The sequence below is a fragment of the Strigops habroptila genome, chromosome 7 (assembly GCF_004027225.2).
Source record: "Strigops habroptila isolate Jane chromosome 7, bStrHab1.2.pri, whole genome shotgun sequence".
Taxonomy (NCBI): domain Eukaryota; kingdom Metazoa; phylum Chordata; class Aves; order Psittaciformes; family Psittacidae; genus Strigops; species Strigops habroptila.
Window position 1 is genome coordinate 29223751 of NC_044283.2, and position 15817 is coordinate 29239567.

Here is a 15817-nt window from a genome sequence, read left to right on the forward strand (position 1 = left end):
ACCGTTTATTGTTCCTTTGAAATATAAACGGAACTGAACCTGATACCTACACTAAATGCAGTCAGCGCTTTCCATTCGAGCTAACTGCAGCTTCTCATGCTGCACATCTGCCTAGAGTAGGAATAATTTTTAACACTCTCCTAGAAGAGTTTGGAACAATGAAATTAAGGGGGGGATATTTGTGTATATGAAATTCATGTACATTTTTGAATGATTTACTTCATTATCTAAATTTTGTTTAAATGTCATTGACATGGAATAACCTCAGAACTCACAAAACTCTTTGCTTTCTTTCTTTATTTTACAATAATGATATTGGGCCCTGAATTCTTACCTTCATCCTGAAAGCATATGCCTGTCTCTGAAGGACTTAGAATAAGATATCATCGAGACCTCTTGTCTGCTGCATCTGTTCTCAACATACTGAATCAAGATACCATTCTAGGAATTTTACTGATGAATAGGGAACACAGGAAAACTTATTCTGCGGTTCTTTTTGGATCAAATCCCTTGAGTAGTTTGCGTCTTCGTGGAGTCAGAGACCAGCGGGTACCAGACAGGAAGTCTGTGGCTGAGCTAGGACTGGAACTCCATTTTCAGAATTCAAATCCAATGCTATAGCAATAAACTAGTACATCTTTGCTTCTGCAGAAGTGACTTTGAGCACTCAACCTCATGTTGGCTTTGAAGACTCTATGGAATAACAAAACTGTCTAGATTCTGGTTTAGACAATTATTTTATATTCAGTGATTTTTTTTTTCTTGCTTTATAATGCAATTTATGTTGTTTTGCAACCAAGCATTGAGTCGTCCAAGCTGAAGATTTGCTCCGAAATCTATTTAATTATGTTGCTTAAGATTTTCAAGGCTACTTTTCAGTTTGATTCTTGCAGTTGAAAACAGTTGGGCAGGCACCATGGGTGTAGTTGACAAGCTTTCTCACTCTGGGTTTTGCTGGTCTGAGCTTGCCTTAAAGGAGTTTAGATTTGATTCAGTTGTGTTCATTGCTAGCCAGATAGTTCCGGCCTACTTGATACGATTTTTACTGAAGCCGTATCCACTGTGTTTGTATTTTTTTTTTCCTCCTATTTTTTAAGTGTACACATAAAGACCATCTCACATTACAACAGAGGATAGTAAATCAATAAATTAATGATTTCATTGTTTTGTCTGGTTTTATAAAACATGTTTGTGTTTACTTTTGCCTGAAAAAGAACATGATGTATTGTAGTAAGGGTGTAGTGACTGATTTGCTAGCTTCTCAATTCTCACCTTAGATTCTTCCAGAAACATTGTTGCATTCACTTGGTCCTCACTGCTTCTGATTTGTCTTTCGTTTGGTCTGTGTGAAACAACATGTTGAGTCTATTTTTGTTTGATCTTGCTTTAATTCCTCTAAGCTCCTAGCCAACTGTGTTCAAAGAAACCTTTGTTGCTTCTCATGATCTTTTTTTAGAAACAGCTCTAATAGAGAGGTTCCCATGCTTCGAAGTAAAGTTGCACAGCTGCAGACTGACTGTGATACTTTAAAAAGGCAACTGACAACTGAACGATTTGAACGGTAAGATGCTATTTTTTCAGTGAGGTGGCTTACTTCTTTCTCAGTTTAAGAACTGTTGGGTTTTTTCAATAGTGAGAACTTTTACAAAAAATTGTGTTCCTATTGTCATACAAAATCTAATATTCTCATCTCAAAAACTGCTTAATTAAAAAAGAAAAAAGCCTTGTACAGTTTCTGAATTCCCTCATCAATTTTGTGAGTTTACTATTGCATCCAAAACAAAAAAAAACACCCTTCTCTTGAAAACAAGAAGAAAGTTGAGTGACAGAATGAGAAAACAAGGCTCTTTGCAAAGTACTGTGAAAATCACCAAGTAAAAATATGGGGGAAAAGTTACGTTTCCCTCCTTTAACATCCTGAAGTGTAATGTAACTGAAATTGCTGTCTGTTGGTAGAGAGCGTGCAGTTCAGGAAATGCGTCGCCATGGGCTCTCTACATCATCCTTACGTGCTTCACCTCCTCTCAGTTCAACATTAAGATCTCCCTCACATTCTCCAGAACGTACCAGTGTAAGGACAACTGAGAAAGCAACAGCTGAAAAGTAAGCGATTTGATTTCACCAGATTGTTTCAGTTTAAGAGTTAGGTTTAAACTGTTTCTAAATAGTACTTTTAAAATTATATTAAATTCTTACGCACTAAGTTGTTTGGTTGACTGTCCTACTATAAAATACTGATTGGAAACGACAGATGCAAAGTGCTCTCCAAAGACCATATAATGTAATGGATTGACATTTCTGTTGATGGTCTTGCACCCCAGCTGATAGCTTCCAAATATATATGACCTGCTTATTATTACCATTAATTATATCCAAATATTGCCAATTATTGTTATTATTCTTATTATTAATATTTATCTCCAAACAATGAATTGTTCATATTAAGAGAAATACCATTAAATTCTTTCAAGTACAGCAATGAAGGAAAGACCATAGAAGTCCAATTAAAATGCATCGAACCCTACACGTTAGACTAAACTGTCTCCCAAACAAGTGTATAAAAATAATTAATGCATTTCTCGTGTTAGTGCTTGAATGCTATGAATGGCTAAGATCATGGTCACTAGAGTCCATAAAAAAGAAATCAAAATCAACCTCTCACCTGTTCATTTTCAGTAACATTTTTGTTCTCTAGAGATCATTGTTGTTTTAGATGATGTCAGTTATGTGCTACAGGCCTGATTATTGACATCACATCTTGTTTGTTGTATACTGCGTAATAAATTGTAGAAAAGAGTGGACCGGGAGAGATAAACAGTGATTGTTCTAGGAAATATGTGTTCTATAACAGCTATATAGTGTACTGTAAGGTTAGATATAAGGAAGAAGTTCTTTACTTCACAGCGTGGTGAGGCACTGGAACGGGTTGCCCAAAGAAGTAGTAAATGCTCCATCCCTGGCAGTGTTCAAAGCCAGGTTGGGCAGAGCCTTCAGCAACATGGTTTAGGGTGAGGTGTCCCTGCCCATGGCCGGGGGGGTTGGAACTAGATGATCTTAAGGTCCTTTCCAATCCGAACTATTCTTTGATTCTATAACAGCTCATGAATCTAACTATCTAACTGCTAAAATGTAAGAAACAGAATTCCAAACCGATAAGACTTTAAACATTATTTTTGTTGGTAAATACATACGGTTTGTTCTCAAGCTTACCTATCAAAACCACATGCTTCCTGAGACCTGAAGTCAGCATGGCATGATCCACATTGTAAGCAATTTTCCTCCTGCAAGTTTTTGGACAAAGCTGAAAAGGCAGCTGTAGCAAATGAGATATTGATACTGGGGATGAAACAGCAGGGGTTTTCTTTTTCGCTGTGCTGGTGAGCCATTAGGCAAACCCTGTTACATTGCAAATCACCATTTTGGCTGAGATCAGGATAGATAATATATTTCTGAGAATGAGCATCATCAGGAGAGAATTGTCTTTAGTCTTCCTTGCTTTGCAATGCGTCCCAAGAGCAATAAAAATAGTCCAGTTGCTGTACTTGAAGAGTAATACCATGTAGAGAACTGTTTTTATCCTATTTGCGTACTTAGTTTTAAGAATGACAGTTCTGTACTATATCTTGTCAGATAATAACCCATTTTCATGAAGTATGTATTTTTAAAGTTGTTTTTAACAGCAGAATTCATATGCAGTTTGATTTTTTTACTATTTTGCCTTTTAAACCCATCGATGGATTATTACATTAGAATTATCTGAGTCGTACTATCACCGTCTTTCATCCTACTTATTTCTTCCTGTGAGCTTACCACAGTAAGGTGTACTCTGTAGTTACTGTTCTGTAGCATTACAACTGTTTGTCTCTTATCTAATTTAATTTTCTCAAGAAATCTTCTCTTCCTCCTTGTCTCTCATGTACTTTAAGAATTTGAGCAATTAGTCAATGAACTGAATGCAGAGTTTCAGATAATATGTTAATAGTTGATATTTCTGAATATCAGAAGAGAACATGTGAAGGCTAAATCTAATTAATGTGGTAGCTATATTTTGAAATTTTTTCTTTCTCTGCCAGAAATGTGAGCTTCAAGGAGTAAACAGTACTTGAGCAACTGAAGCACTACCTTGTCACTGGGGCTTTGGGTTTTTTTTGTTTAAATGATGAAGGCTGACTCGTATTCTACCTCTGTTTTCTTCAAATCAATAATTACCTTTGAAATTTCTGAGAAACCAGTGAAGTAATCAACTTTGCAAAATTCTGCTTTCCCAACTGGCTGGACTGACTGGTTTTTGCTGATTGTTTGACAGGTTTTGTATCAAGGCTGGCTAAGTTGTGTTACTGTTTTGCAAACATAGTAATTATAAGAAGGAAATTGGTGCTTGATATGACAATCTCTTGTTTCCACTTTCCTATTTTATTTCTGTTGGCTTATCTCACACGGTTACAGGAATTTTTCATCTTAGTGTGAGCTAACAGTGAATAACATACATGATTGTCCTAAAAATGCTGAGCCAGTATATGTTTTGTACTCATGACTATTTTCTGTGTTTGGGCTTTTAACAAGTGTTTTCTGTTTACAGGTCATTTTTCCTGGTATTTAAAAGTATTGGTGATCTATTTTGTGAATGTATTTTGTTTACTGTACCTTTTCTTAATAAAAATGTATTAGTTATTCTTTATTAATGTTTTTGTCATCTAATAACTACTTATCTCTTTTTGTTTAATCTTTGTGTGAAATTGCATTTTAAACATTACCCCAATTGTCCTGGTTTCGGCAGAGTTAATTTTCTTCCTTGAAGGGATATGTTTCCTTCTCGCTTGACAGGAGTTGCCTCCAGAGATGGAGGATATGACACCAATATTAAATAAAAAATGAAGAGAAAAATGTTATTTTTAAAGATGTATTCAACTCCTGTGTTATAAACCCAGACTTTTTCAATTTTATCTGGAGATATTTTTCTAATTTTGGTTGTAAAAGATCAGAGCAAAACCTGGAACCCTACACACAGTTAAATTCAAGCTGTTGGAGAGGTGTCACAGGCCTTTGTGTTACAACACACATATTAGGTAAGTGCAGTGAGAACTATCTTTAAAATATGTGGCGTATTTAGCAAAGGAGCATTTCAGATTTAGGCTATGATGTAAAATGCAATTAGCAGTCACAAGCTTATGATGCAGATAATTGTGTATCACATCATTCTATTCAGGAACATGCAGTTTTCTAGTAATTACACACCATTCAGGTTGACATGACATGTTATGTTCATAGGTATCGTGCAGAGGATGAGAAGTGGGAGCATGTCTTGTTGTACATCCTTGCGCTGGCCAATAGTTGCCTAATGTTGAATGAAAAACTGTGACTACCAGCTAACATTACAAGCATCTCTAAGGTGTAAAAAACATATTAAACGACAGGGGAAAAATATATACTTTTTTTTTTTTTTTTTTTTTTAGATTTTGTCTATTTTGCACTAAGATTGTTACAGTTAGAAATTATAAATACTATTGTGTTGACTGGCAATATTGTTTCACATATTCATAGATAAATAATTGCTGTTGCAACCTATATATTTAATTTTTCATATATTGTATTTTGTCAGTTTTGTTATTTAATATGTATTAAATTTTACTAATTAAAACCACCTTATTAACACCATTCAGAAGTAGCTGAAAATACTTGTAGTTCATTGGACTTCTGAGCCATTGGAAGGACTTGTGTATTTGACGTGGGTCTACCTCACACTTCTTACCTTTTAGGTCTCTCATGTGCCAGTTACAGGAATGGGGAGATTGTAATCTCTAAATGTTACTTACATATCAATACTGTTTGTAATTAAGTCAGCAGTTTCCACTGATGCTAATTGACATTAATTATTCCGGATGAAGCAGTTCAGTAAGAATGAGAAAAGAACTCATGTTCTGCTCTCGACATCTTCAGTGGTGACTGAATAAAATATCTTATTTTGTATGTAAACCCTTTAAAATTGGGATCTGAATTTTTAAAAACAAAACGTGTTCCATTTTATTGAAATTATGTATTTCATCTTATAAAAATGTATATTTTGACATTACAATTAAAACCATAGCACTTCAATTACTGGTAATTTGACGTGAATATCAATTATGAAGAATTAGTGGATCATTGAACACAGGTGATTTAGTAAAACTGGTATCACTTCAGTGACCAAAGCCTGTGCAGCGTTTTGAAACTAAAACATTAGTGATATTCAGACTATAGTAAAGCTGTAATTTTACCTTCCATTGCTATTATTTTGTATACATTTTTGTAAGCAACTAGAATAAAGTAATATTTATACAACTTTGCTTTAAAATCAAGTATGTCATTCCATGAAGCACAAAATGAGCACAAATTTGTGGAAGATTTAGATCTCTTTCATACATGATCCTATGTGTCATGTACGAAATAAGCCTTATGTGAGTTGGGATATTAACATGACTCTCCTGGACTCCCCTCCAAGAAGCTCCTGTGCTGTCCTTGCCTTCCGGAAGATCAAAAGCCCAGGGAAGCATCATGACCTGTTTTAGTCCTCAGCTGGGGTGAGTTGAAAACGGAATAGGGCAGACACTAAACTGTGAGAAAGGTCAGAATACTCAATTTGTCTGTCTTCTGTTATCTGCAGTTGGGGATGGGGAGAAATAACATTAAAAAAATAATAAAGGGGCTGTTGCTCTGCAAAACATATATACAGATGTTGCAGTTTCATTTCATCCTCAGACACAAAGGAAGTAGCTGCAACAGAATTAATTCCTGGAGCTGAAATTGGTGTAAAAATGGGGAGAGGGAAAGCCGTGGAGCTGTGCAGGCACACTGTTCAGCAGTAGCTGAAACACTGCAGTGTTACCAGCACTGGTTTAGCTACAAAGGCAACCCCCCACACACATCTGTCTTGTGGCAGGCTGTGATGTTACCTCTCACACGTTTGTATGAGTATAAAAATAATTGTATTGCATTGTTTTATCTCAACATTAGATTTATCTACGTTAGAGCTCGGATAGATGGTGAGTTTTGGAACTTATCACATGTTAGTTGCCTATTGTGCCTGTGTGTGCTGCAAACTCAGCATCGTCAGAGCAGAACTGCTCTCCCAGGTTTGTCGGGGGTTGTCCTTTACCATTTCAAGGCACAGGAATTAGCCTGTCTGCTTAAACTAAGCAAAATGGTGTGATGGTAAATGGAAGAAAGTGGGGGAAAAGAGAGTGTCAGTGGCTGCTTCTGCTCGGTTTTAATACTGCTGATCAGGGGCAGACGTATTTTCCTGAATGCGAACACAGCAGCGAGTTGCAGCGTGGTTAGTGAGCCATAAGTGAAGGCCTGCAGGAGAAGATACTGCTCTTCAGGGTTTCATTGAGCCTCCAAGTCCAAAGGAGCACGTTGGTATCTGAGCTTGGTTTTATTTGGGAAGAGAGGTGGGGGTTACAGGACTATAGCTGTGTGTGCCATCTTTACCTGTATCCCTTTGCATAAATGCAAAACTAAAAATGCTGGGCAGGAGCTGGGCACCCCCCGGCTTCTCCTTGCTTTTAAATGGTGTATTTGTGCCACCTAGAGGAACCGTGAGTTTTCTAGCAATCGTAGCACGGGCTTAACAGCCTCGAGGTTCTCCACAGACATTCCAGATGCCCCGAATAAACTCGAAGTGAAAGGATTTCTAATAAAGCCACGTATTCCTGAAGCCCATCCATCACTTGGCTACTGAGGTGTGTGACTGCATCGCTTTCCAGAAATTGTCAGTTATGAAGAAAAAATAAATCTCATTTTATCTTATTTTCTCCTCCACGAAAGAGGAAAGATCAACCTCTGTCAAGATCTGATGTCTTTGAGTAATTTGACTGATCCGAAAGCAATGGCTGGATTCACTTCTTCTGGTGGCTGCTTTTGAAGTTTTCTATCTGTACCACCCAACTCTACTGCCTAAAAATATGCAAGTGCTGCGATAGCAGCAAAGCACAGCAAAACCCCAGAGTCTGTCAGAGGAGTGCTGCAAAAATCATCTCTCATATTTGAGGAGATTTATATCCCTACATTTTGGATATAAATATGCATATAATTACCAGTGTAAAGATAGCAGTCAATATACTTAACAGCCATCTAAAGCTAGATCTGGCGCATGAGCTTCATTTTCAAGTTATCTGCACCTTGTGTACTGCTTTAGTCATGAAAAGGGGATGGGCTGTGCCTCTCCTGGCTTGTGCTACTGGTCATCACTAGAATGCTGCAGGAGAAAAAGTGGTTTCTGGCAATTTATATTTATTGCAGAGGCATATAGCAGGTTTTTTGCACAAATAACACTTCTGCCTCAGGAATTCCCTGAGCTGCAAATCACTAAGGAGTGAGAGAATATCAGTAAATGCCTGCCTAAACTTATGTGCTTCCTTTAAAATATCCAGTATTGGGCACAGCCAAAGGCATAAAAATGTGATGTGGCTCTTTAGCCCGACACTGCATGGGTGCTAGTTTCCTGTGGGAACCAGATCATTTTAAGAATACCAGAAGGACTGCTGCTGACTGGAGCAAAAAGGTAGGGAACAGGCAGGATCCAAAGCTAGATCCCCAAAGCCTTTTCATCCAGGGAGCATCTAAACCTGGAGAGCTGGCTGGCAAAACATGTTCTTTCTCAGCAGTGGAAGATCATGAATCAAATACTCAGTTCTGGTTCAAAAAGTAGCAGAGGCTGGATGGAACTAAGTGAATCATCTGATTTTACGGAGTTCTCCTTGGGAAATCTGGGAAACCAGGGGCCGGTACAGGTAAAATCTTGGTGTAGAAAAACAAATTGGAAGAGCCTCAGAATTGCTGATACAAACACTGGATTATAGAATCATAGAATCACTTAATAGTTTGGGTTGGAAAGGACCTTAAGATCATCTAGTTCCAACCCCCCTGCCATGGGCAGGGACACCTCGCACTAAATCATGTCACCCAAGACTCCATCCAACCTGGCCTTGAACACTGCCAGGGATGGAGCATTCACAACTTCCTTGGGCAACCCATTCCAGTGCCTCACCACCCTCACTGTAAAGAGCTTCTTCCTTATATCTAACCTGAACTTACCCTGTTTAAGTTGGAACCTATTACCCCTTGTTCTACCACTACAGTCCCTAAGGAAGAGTCCCTCCCCAGCATCCTCATAGACCCCCTTCAGATACTGGAAGGCTGCTCTGAGGTCTCCACGCAGCTTCTCTTCTCCAGGCTGAACAGCCCCAACTTTCTCAGCCTGTCTTCATACAGCAGGTGCTCCCAGCCCCCTGATCATCCTTGTGGCCCTCCTCTGGACTCGCTCCAACAGCTCCATGTCATTCTTATGTTGAGGACACCAGAACTGGACACAGTACTCCAAGTGGGGTTTCACAAGAGCGGAGCAGAGGGGCAGGATCACCTCCTTCAACCTGCTCGTCACGCTAATCCAGCCACCGGCTGGATTTAGGGACATGAGAAAGATGGGAGGCTGTGTTCTGTGCCATTATTTTGCAGAACAGCTGACTTTGTTTTGTTCCTTGTAGTTCCGTATTTTAGTAAATGAAGGAGGTAAATATTTTTCTGGTTATAGCGCTAGCCAGGTGCTGAATTCAGGCTTTGGTCTTGTGGTGAGATGAGAACAAAGTCGGGTTCAGAGCCGGGGTGCAGCCAGAGCTGCGGGTCTCCCCTTCTCGGGCAGCGCGCTGGGCAGCGGAGGTGCTAAACGGTGCCAAGACCAGCGGGATACCGGTGAATCCGGATAAATCCAGCCTTACCCCTTCTTTTTCAACAAAAGGAGCCCGACACTGCTGGGTCGAGAGTCAAGGGACTCGGGAGAGGCTGGGGCTGGGTCGCGGCGCTGCGGGGCGCCCGTGAGCGGCGGCGGCGGCTGTGCCATGGGGCGGCCGCCGTGGGGGCGGCATCCGACGGGCTGGGCGGCGGCACCGACACCGGCAGCAGCAGCCGGCTTGTCCGTTCTGGCAGCAGGGAGAGGGAGCACAGGTAGGACCCTGCGCCCGTGCCCCGCCCCGCCCCGCCGCGGGCAGAGGCCGCTGCGGTGCTGGCAGCGGGAGGGCGCCCGCCCGCAGCCCCCGCGGAGCTCCGCACCCCACCTCCCGCCTCCCCGCTCCGGCGGCGGCAGCGCTTCGCCCGGCGCTCGCCGGCCGCGCCGTGCGGGGCCCTGCCGCTGCGCTGCCGCTTTGTGCCGCACATCCACTCAGACCGGGTTTGCTACATGTGGCGTTCCGCCAGGTCCCAGCAGCCGCGGCGGTGCGTGCGGCGGGCGGGCGGCCAGCAACCTCCGGGAGCTGCTACCTGCCGCGGTGAGCTGCCTTTGTTCGGGGCGGGGTGTGAGCGGGCGTGCGGGCGACCTTAGGAAGGTGCTGCTTTATTGCTGCCGGGGAATTCAATGGTTGGGCTGGTTCTTTCCCATTCTTCCCATTTTTCCTTTGTTAGCGTTTTCCCAGGGCGTCCTGTGTTCTTTCAGCTTTGCTGAAAAGCAGGATCTGTCAGAAAGATGACTTGGTTTCACACGATGCCGCTCCAGAGCAGCGTTGCTTTGTTTAAGCTCCCGTAAGGCATTTATCATATCGCTGCCATCCCGTTGCGATGAGCTAGGAAATCTTCGGCTTTTCACGGCTGAAAGGCAGCGGCACATCACCTCTTTCTCACTCTTTCTCCTTAAGAACCGGAGCAGGTAAGCTAGAGGTAATATCATTTTGCGTGGGAAATTGTTGTCTGGCACAGTCTGTTCAGTTAGAAAATGTCTGATCTAGAGACGGGATTGTGTTTAACACGAATCTTTTCCGTGTCATTAAGAGAATTTTGATGAATGAAGGTTTGGGGTTTTTGAATTAATTTTGCTGGTGTCCCCATGAGTCAATGACAAATCTGCTTCGTTGTAGTTGTAGTACGTAAAACATTATTATGCCTCTGCTCTGTCATCTTAAGTGTAAAAACACCCGGTCAAAAACACAGTTCAAGGGGTAAAGAGAGACCTGGAAACCACAACTGTGCATCCTGAAAATTTAATATGCCTAACAATAATGGCACTGAAAGTGATCTGCTGCTGGGGGGATGGGAGCATAGAGAAAGGGAAGAGTCATTTGTAACCACAGGCCTAATAACAGATACTCTGTCACTAATAGATACGTAGATAATATAATTTGTTATATTCCTAAGTGGATTTTCGGTGCTTACCTGAACAGGTACAGCAATTGTACGAGAAGAGTTCTTTCCTTAGATCCCAAGCTATTTAAGCTACCTGACAGCAGTAACATGTAGCAGGTCCTATATTTTAACAGGTTAAAGATAATAAATTGGAGTCAGAACTGACTTTTATTTTGCATTTGGCAATGCACTTCAAGAAATTCCCAGCACCGAAGTAGTTCTTATTGCACCTTGCATAGACAATTAGGTCTTTTTCCTATATCAAAACATTAATCAGTGGGCAAAGATGTTATTGTGAGTTTCTTTAACAAAGCCATCGATATTTTTTAATGCAGGCAGGAGCTAGCAGTTCTGCATATAACTTACTTCATGTGGTTCGAATCCAGGTCAGGAACTCATCAAATTGACAAATCCAACTCTTCTCTAATTTATCACATTGGATGCTGCGTTTGGTTTTGAATATTTCATTGTAACAACCAGCTTGAATGTAACACTGTGAAGTGTATCCAAACTTTATATGAAAGTGATTTGTATATTTATTTATGTCCTGGTTTGATGATAACTATGAGAATTACCTTGAAATCTTTATTCATAAATATGGCACGTAGCAAAGAGATTACTGCTCATGGTTATTGGGTCTTATTTCTACAATAAAAAAATCTATTTCAGAGTACTCTGTTCTAAAATTAAGGAATGTTTTCAAACATTCACCTGGGAAATCCTGCATTTTAGAGAGAATTGCTTATGAACAATGATTATTTTTTCCTATATGCTGTATAACGGGATTTTTAAAAGTACATGGTAGTAAACGTGTTCTGCTGTGTTCTGTGCTAAGACATTGAGTTTCTTCTTTTTTTTTTCCTGAGTTTGTTCATCATAGGTCTTGTTTTGGTCTGTTGTGAGGTTATGCAGGTAGTAGCAGTGGTGAACTGGTAATGCATTAGGTAATATCTTTTTTGTTTAACATCCAGTTTCTGAAAAACTTAATCAAAATATATTTACTTTTAAAAGGAACTGTTACATTGACAGTAATATTTCATTTTAATTGCAGTACTGAAAAACAGCCTTTTTAGTTTTGTATGTCTGATTACAACAATAAGAATAACTTCTATGGTTTCTTCTGCTTTGCCTCTTCATCACTCCAAATACTGTTTTGCCAGGTATCTCCATCACTGAAAATCGATATATGTGAGTGAATAATGTAGCTTAGGGTTATTTCAACATATTCCTACTGTAGATATGTCAGGTAAGCTGTTTTTAAATAAGAAATAGATGGCCTAATAAGTGTTGACTGAAATGTGATGATGAGTTTATGAGTATGAATGTATGTGGTGGCTGTTTTACAATGAAGTCTAACATAAAGAGAATTTTTATAGAGGCAGTGTAAGCTTAAATGACTGGTTTGACTCGTTTCCTCACAGGCCAAGAGAAGAAAAACATATATTTTTTTGTATTCGGAATTGTTCATATTTGAAAATTGCTGACTCAGGTTGTATTTTCTTTTTTTAGCTCACACAAAATCAATGAACAACCTTTATCCATAAAGGCCCAAATAAGAGAGTTACAGCAAATATGGATAAGCCTACTACTTGCATGTTAGAAAAGTACAGTCAATTTCTTTAAAGTCAACAGACTCAGGGCAATGTAGTTGCATAATAGCTTCCATCAGCAGATGTAAATGCTGAGATGCTCTAAACACCTATATATTGTCATTGATCCCATGCATTTGAACAAGATTTAATAAAGTTGTACCAAGTGCACGTTAGAATAGAATTCATTGGTTTTGAATAATGCGATAGAAGGCAACCTAAAGTCACAGTGTTATCTTTAATTACATTAATGCTTCCACTGCAAGGGCCAAATTCTCTTTATTTATTATTTTTTATCTATTATTTAAATCAATTAATGATGTCCAAAAAGTGTGTTTATTTCCATGGAGACACTGTGAGTCCTGTCTTGAGGAAACAACGAGTTGTGTAGATATTGCACTTACTGTTTCCCATCACCTCCTGAAGGGTCTTTCCCTCCTTTTTATCCTTTGCATTACATATGTCACGATTTCTATGTTTAAGAACTAAAATAGATGTTGTCACAAGCATATAGGATTTAACCTTACTTTACATTCAGCATTTAAACTTCTATTGATGAAGTCTTACAAAGAAATGAAATTAACTTTTAACAAATAATTAATACTGTTGAATTAGCCAGTGTGTCACATAGGCTGTATCACAGGGGTTTGTTAATTATGTTTGGTGGGAAGAAAAATGTGAAGATCTTGCTGCATGTTATCCTGGGGAAGTGGCTTATGCGGCAGTTGCGCCGCACATTAAGTGAAGATGATTCAGATGCTACTATAAATGTATAAAGTACATCAATACATTTTTAAGCTGCTCTGTTGGGTTTTTTTCAGTTCTGTTTCTCTTTCGTATATGCTGTATATGCTGATTCTCTTTCGTATATGCTGCATAACATATCCTGTATGTTAAATTACAGAAATACATGGTTCATGCCTCCAACAAGGCCATTTAAGAAAATACTGTCATATTCAGCTGATTTTAGTTTATTGGACTGAATGATGTAGCAAAGTAAGGGTAACTGTGACTTTTCTGTTAACTTCCTTCATTTGTGAGAACCAACACATATAGTCAAATCGGATAAGTCAAATACTTCATGTCTCAATGAGGCTTTGAAATGGTTAAGCTTATCATTTTAATAATAACACATTTGCAAGCTTTATTTTCTTCACTTCTATTGCCTTAAGAGAAACGATATGAAAATGATCCAAATAAGTAAAAGCTTTCCTTGCACTTTAGTGTTCGGGTGCACAAAATGCTCTGCACCTTTGCTGACCTGCTTGAACATCTTTTTCATTACTCGGCATGTTTTTAAAGTCAGCAGTCAGACTGGGGCAGCTTCATCAAGCAGCTCAATCTGGTGACTTGTGGTGATGCTCTGTAGGAGGATGCTGCACAGAAGAGATTATATTTATTGTTAAGTTGAAATGTGGGGAGAGTGTGATGAAAAGAGTTAAAGGGAACTGAATCATACAAGACACTGACTTTCATGTTGCTCTTCAAAGAAAGTTGATTTTCTTCAAAGTAACATGCTGTCTTTCTCTGTGGCCTTTAATAAAGCCACGTTTGAAACTCTTTAGAGCAAAAAAATCACCCCAAAAAAGTACAATCACAGTGATCTGTAGAGCAGTTTGGCCCAGAATAGAAAAACAGTGATAGAAACCCATGTGAATCCACAGTGTCTGTGGGTATCTGTTGGCGTACATGTGACATAGTTGGATTGAGTGGCTGCCAACAGAATTGAACTGTCTTCCCCATTGTAAAACCTCGTTTCTGTTGCTTATAACTTTGCCAAGTTTTAACCATGTGGGTTGTCATTTGTCACATGTCTTTATGACTCAGGCTAATTCTTGTTATAATTCAGCTAAATGATTGAGAATTAGAGTAACTAACTGCTTTGCCTTGTGAAAAAAAGAAAAAAAATTAAAATCGTAAGACCTTTTGGAAACATAATATTGTCAATCTGATTTGGCTCCGGATCCTGCTAAGGCAGTGTCCTGGTGTCAAAGATCTTCATTTTTACTGTCTTCATAAAAACCTGCCCAAATTTTCTGTCTCACATCTTCAGAATATGGTAGTTTTTACACATTCACCTGTGAAAACTTTAGCAAATAAAATGAGAGATTATGTGTTTATTCAACAACCAGTACTACAGAGTACTTTCAACAGTGACCTCAGTGGTGCTTGCTTCATCTGCAGTTGACATCTAAATGGAGAGGGACTGTGAATATACTGGAGGTGGAATTAAAATTAATGTATTCAACAGGACAAAGACATTTCAGTTATGGACTGTATAAGGAAAGAACTGGATTTTAATTCTTTAGAAGAGCTGTGGTTTATGGTAGATTACTTCAGGAGTTTCTGCAATAAAGACAAACATTGTATTGTGATATATACATAGGACGTCAGCACAGAAGACGTGAGAATTGATACTTCCACTCCATGCAATAGACCTCCTCAGCAGGTCTAACACCACATCCAGTTGGGGTTCAGACTTTAAGAAATACGTAGATGAACTGGAGAGAATCCAGAGGAGAGGAATGAAAGCAATGAAATATTTAGAAAATACAGCCTCTGAAGGAAGTTTGAAAAGTCTGTAATTGTTTCAGCTTCAATGAAAGCAGAGTGGCAGGGTGAAAAGACATGATAACTTGTAAATGTGACAAAGCTGTTGTGAAGCAATGCTCTCCATGCCTGTGCTCAACCTGATGATATGTAATGGGCTCAGCATTAGTGAAACTGAAGCAACGGAATAGATCATTGAATTGGGATTTTCAGGATTTTAGTATCATTGAAAGTTGTTTGAATATTAGTCAGGAACAACATAAATGTAGTTGAATTCTTTCTGGAGCAGTGTGATGGAACAGATTACTATTTGAGGTCTCTTCTAGCCTTATGAATCCACAACATCTGTGCTCTCTGATGTTGACCAGATTGTACGTTTTGCCCTCAACAAATGCTGTGGCTAGCAGGATTGCATGCATTTGACTTTTTATATATCCAAAGTGAGCAGGTGAGTGAATGGAGAGTTTCAGAGCTTTCCGTGTATTCTCCTGTTTAAAATAAAATCTGACATCCACTCCTCTCTTCTTTCTTAC

General features: G+C 39.3%; 2 protein-coding genes across 14 annotated transcripts in view; both read left to right on the forward strand.

Annotated features, from left to right (window-relative positions):
* Positions 1-6590, forward strand: part of CEP135 (centrosomal protein 135) — a 38719-nt gene extending 32129 nt beyond the window's left edge. The window contains exons 24-26 of one of the 2 annotated variants that reach the window (XM_030491842.1): positions 1457-1561; positions 1957-2103; positions 4074-6590. In XM_030491842.1, the coding sequence (XP_030347702.1) occupies positions 1457-1561; positions 1957-2103; positions 4074-4095 (274 nt within the window). In that variant the 3' untranslated portion in view covers positions 4096-6590. Of the gene's footprint in view, positions 1-348; positions 1157-1456; positions 1562-1956; positions 2104-4073 lie in introns of those variants that run through there. The other variant, XM_030491843.1, reaches the window with a different exon arrangement.
* A 2987-nt stretch (positions 6591-9577) lies between these two features.
* Positions 9578-15817, forward strand: part of CRACD (capping protein inhibiting regulator of actin dynamics) — a 125306-nt gene continuing 119066 nt past the window's right edge. For 2 of the 12 annotated variants that reach the window (XM_030491282.1, XM_030491286.1), the window contains exon 1: positions 9867-10298. The gene's annotated coding sequence lies outside the window, so the exon portion shown is untranslated. Of the gene's footprint in view, positions 10684-15817 lie in introns of all 12 variants that reach the window. The other 10 variants (XM_030491284.2, XM_030491292.2, XM_030491287.1 and 7 more) reach the window with 9 other exon arrangements.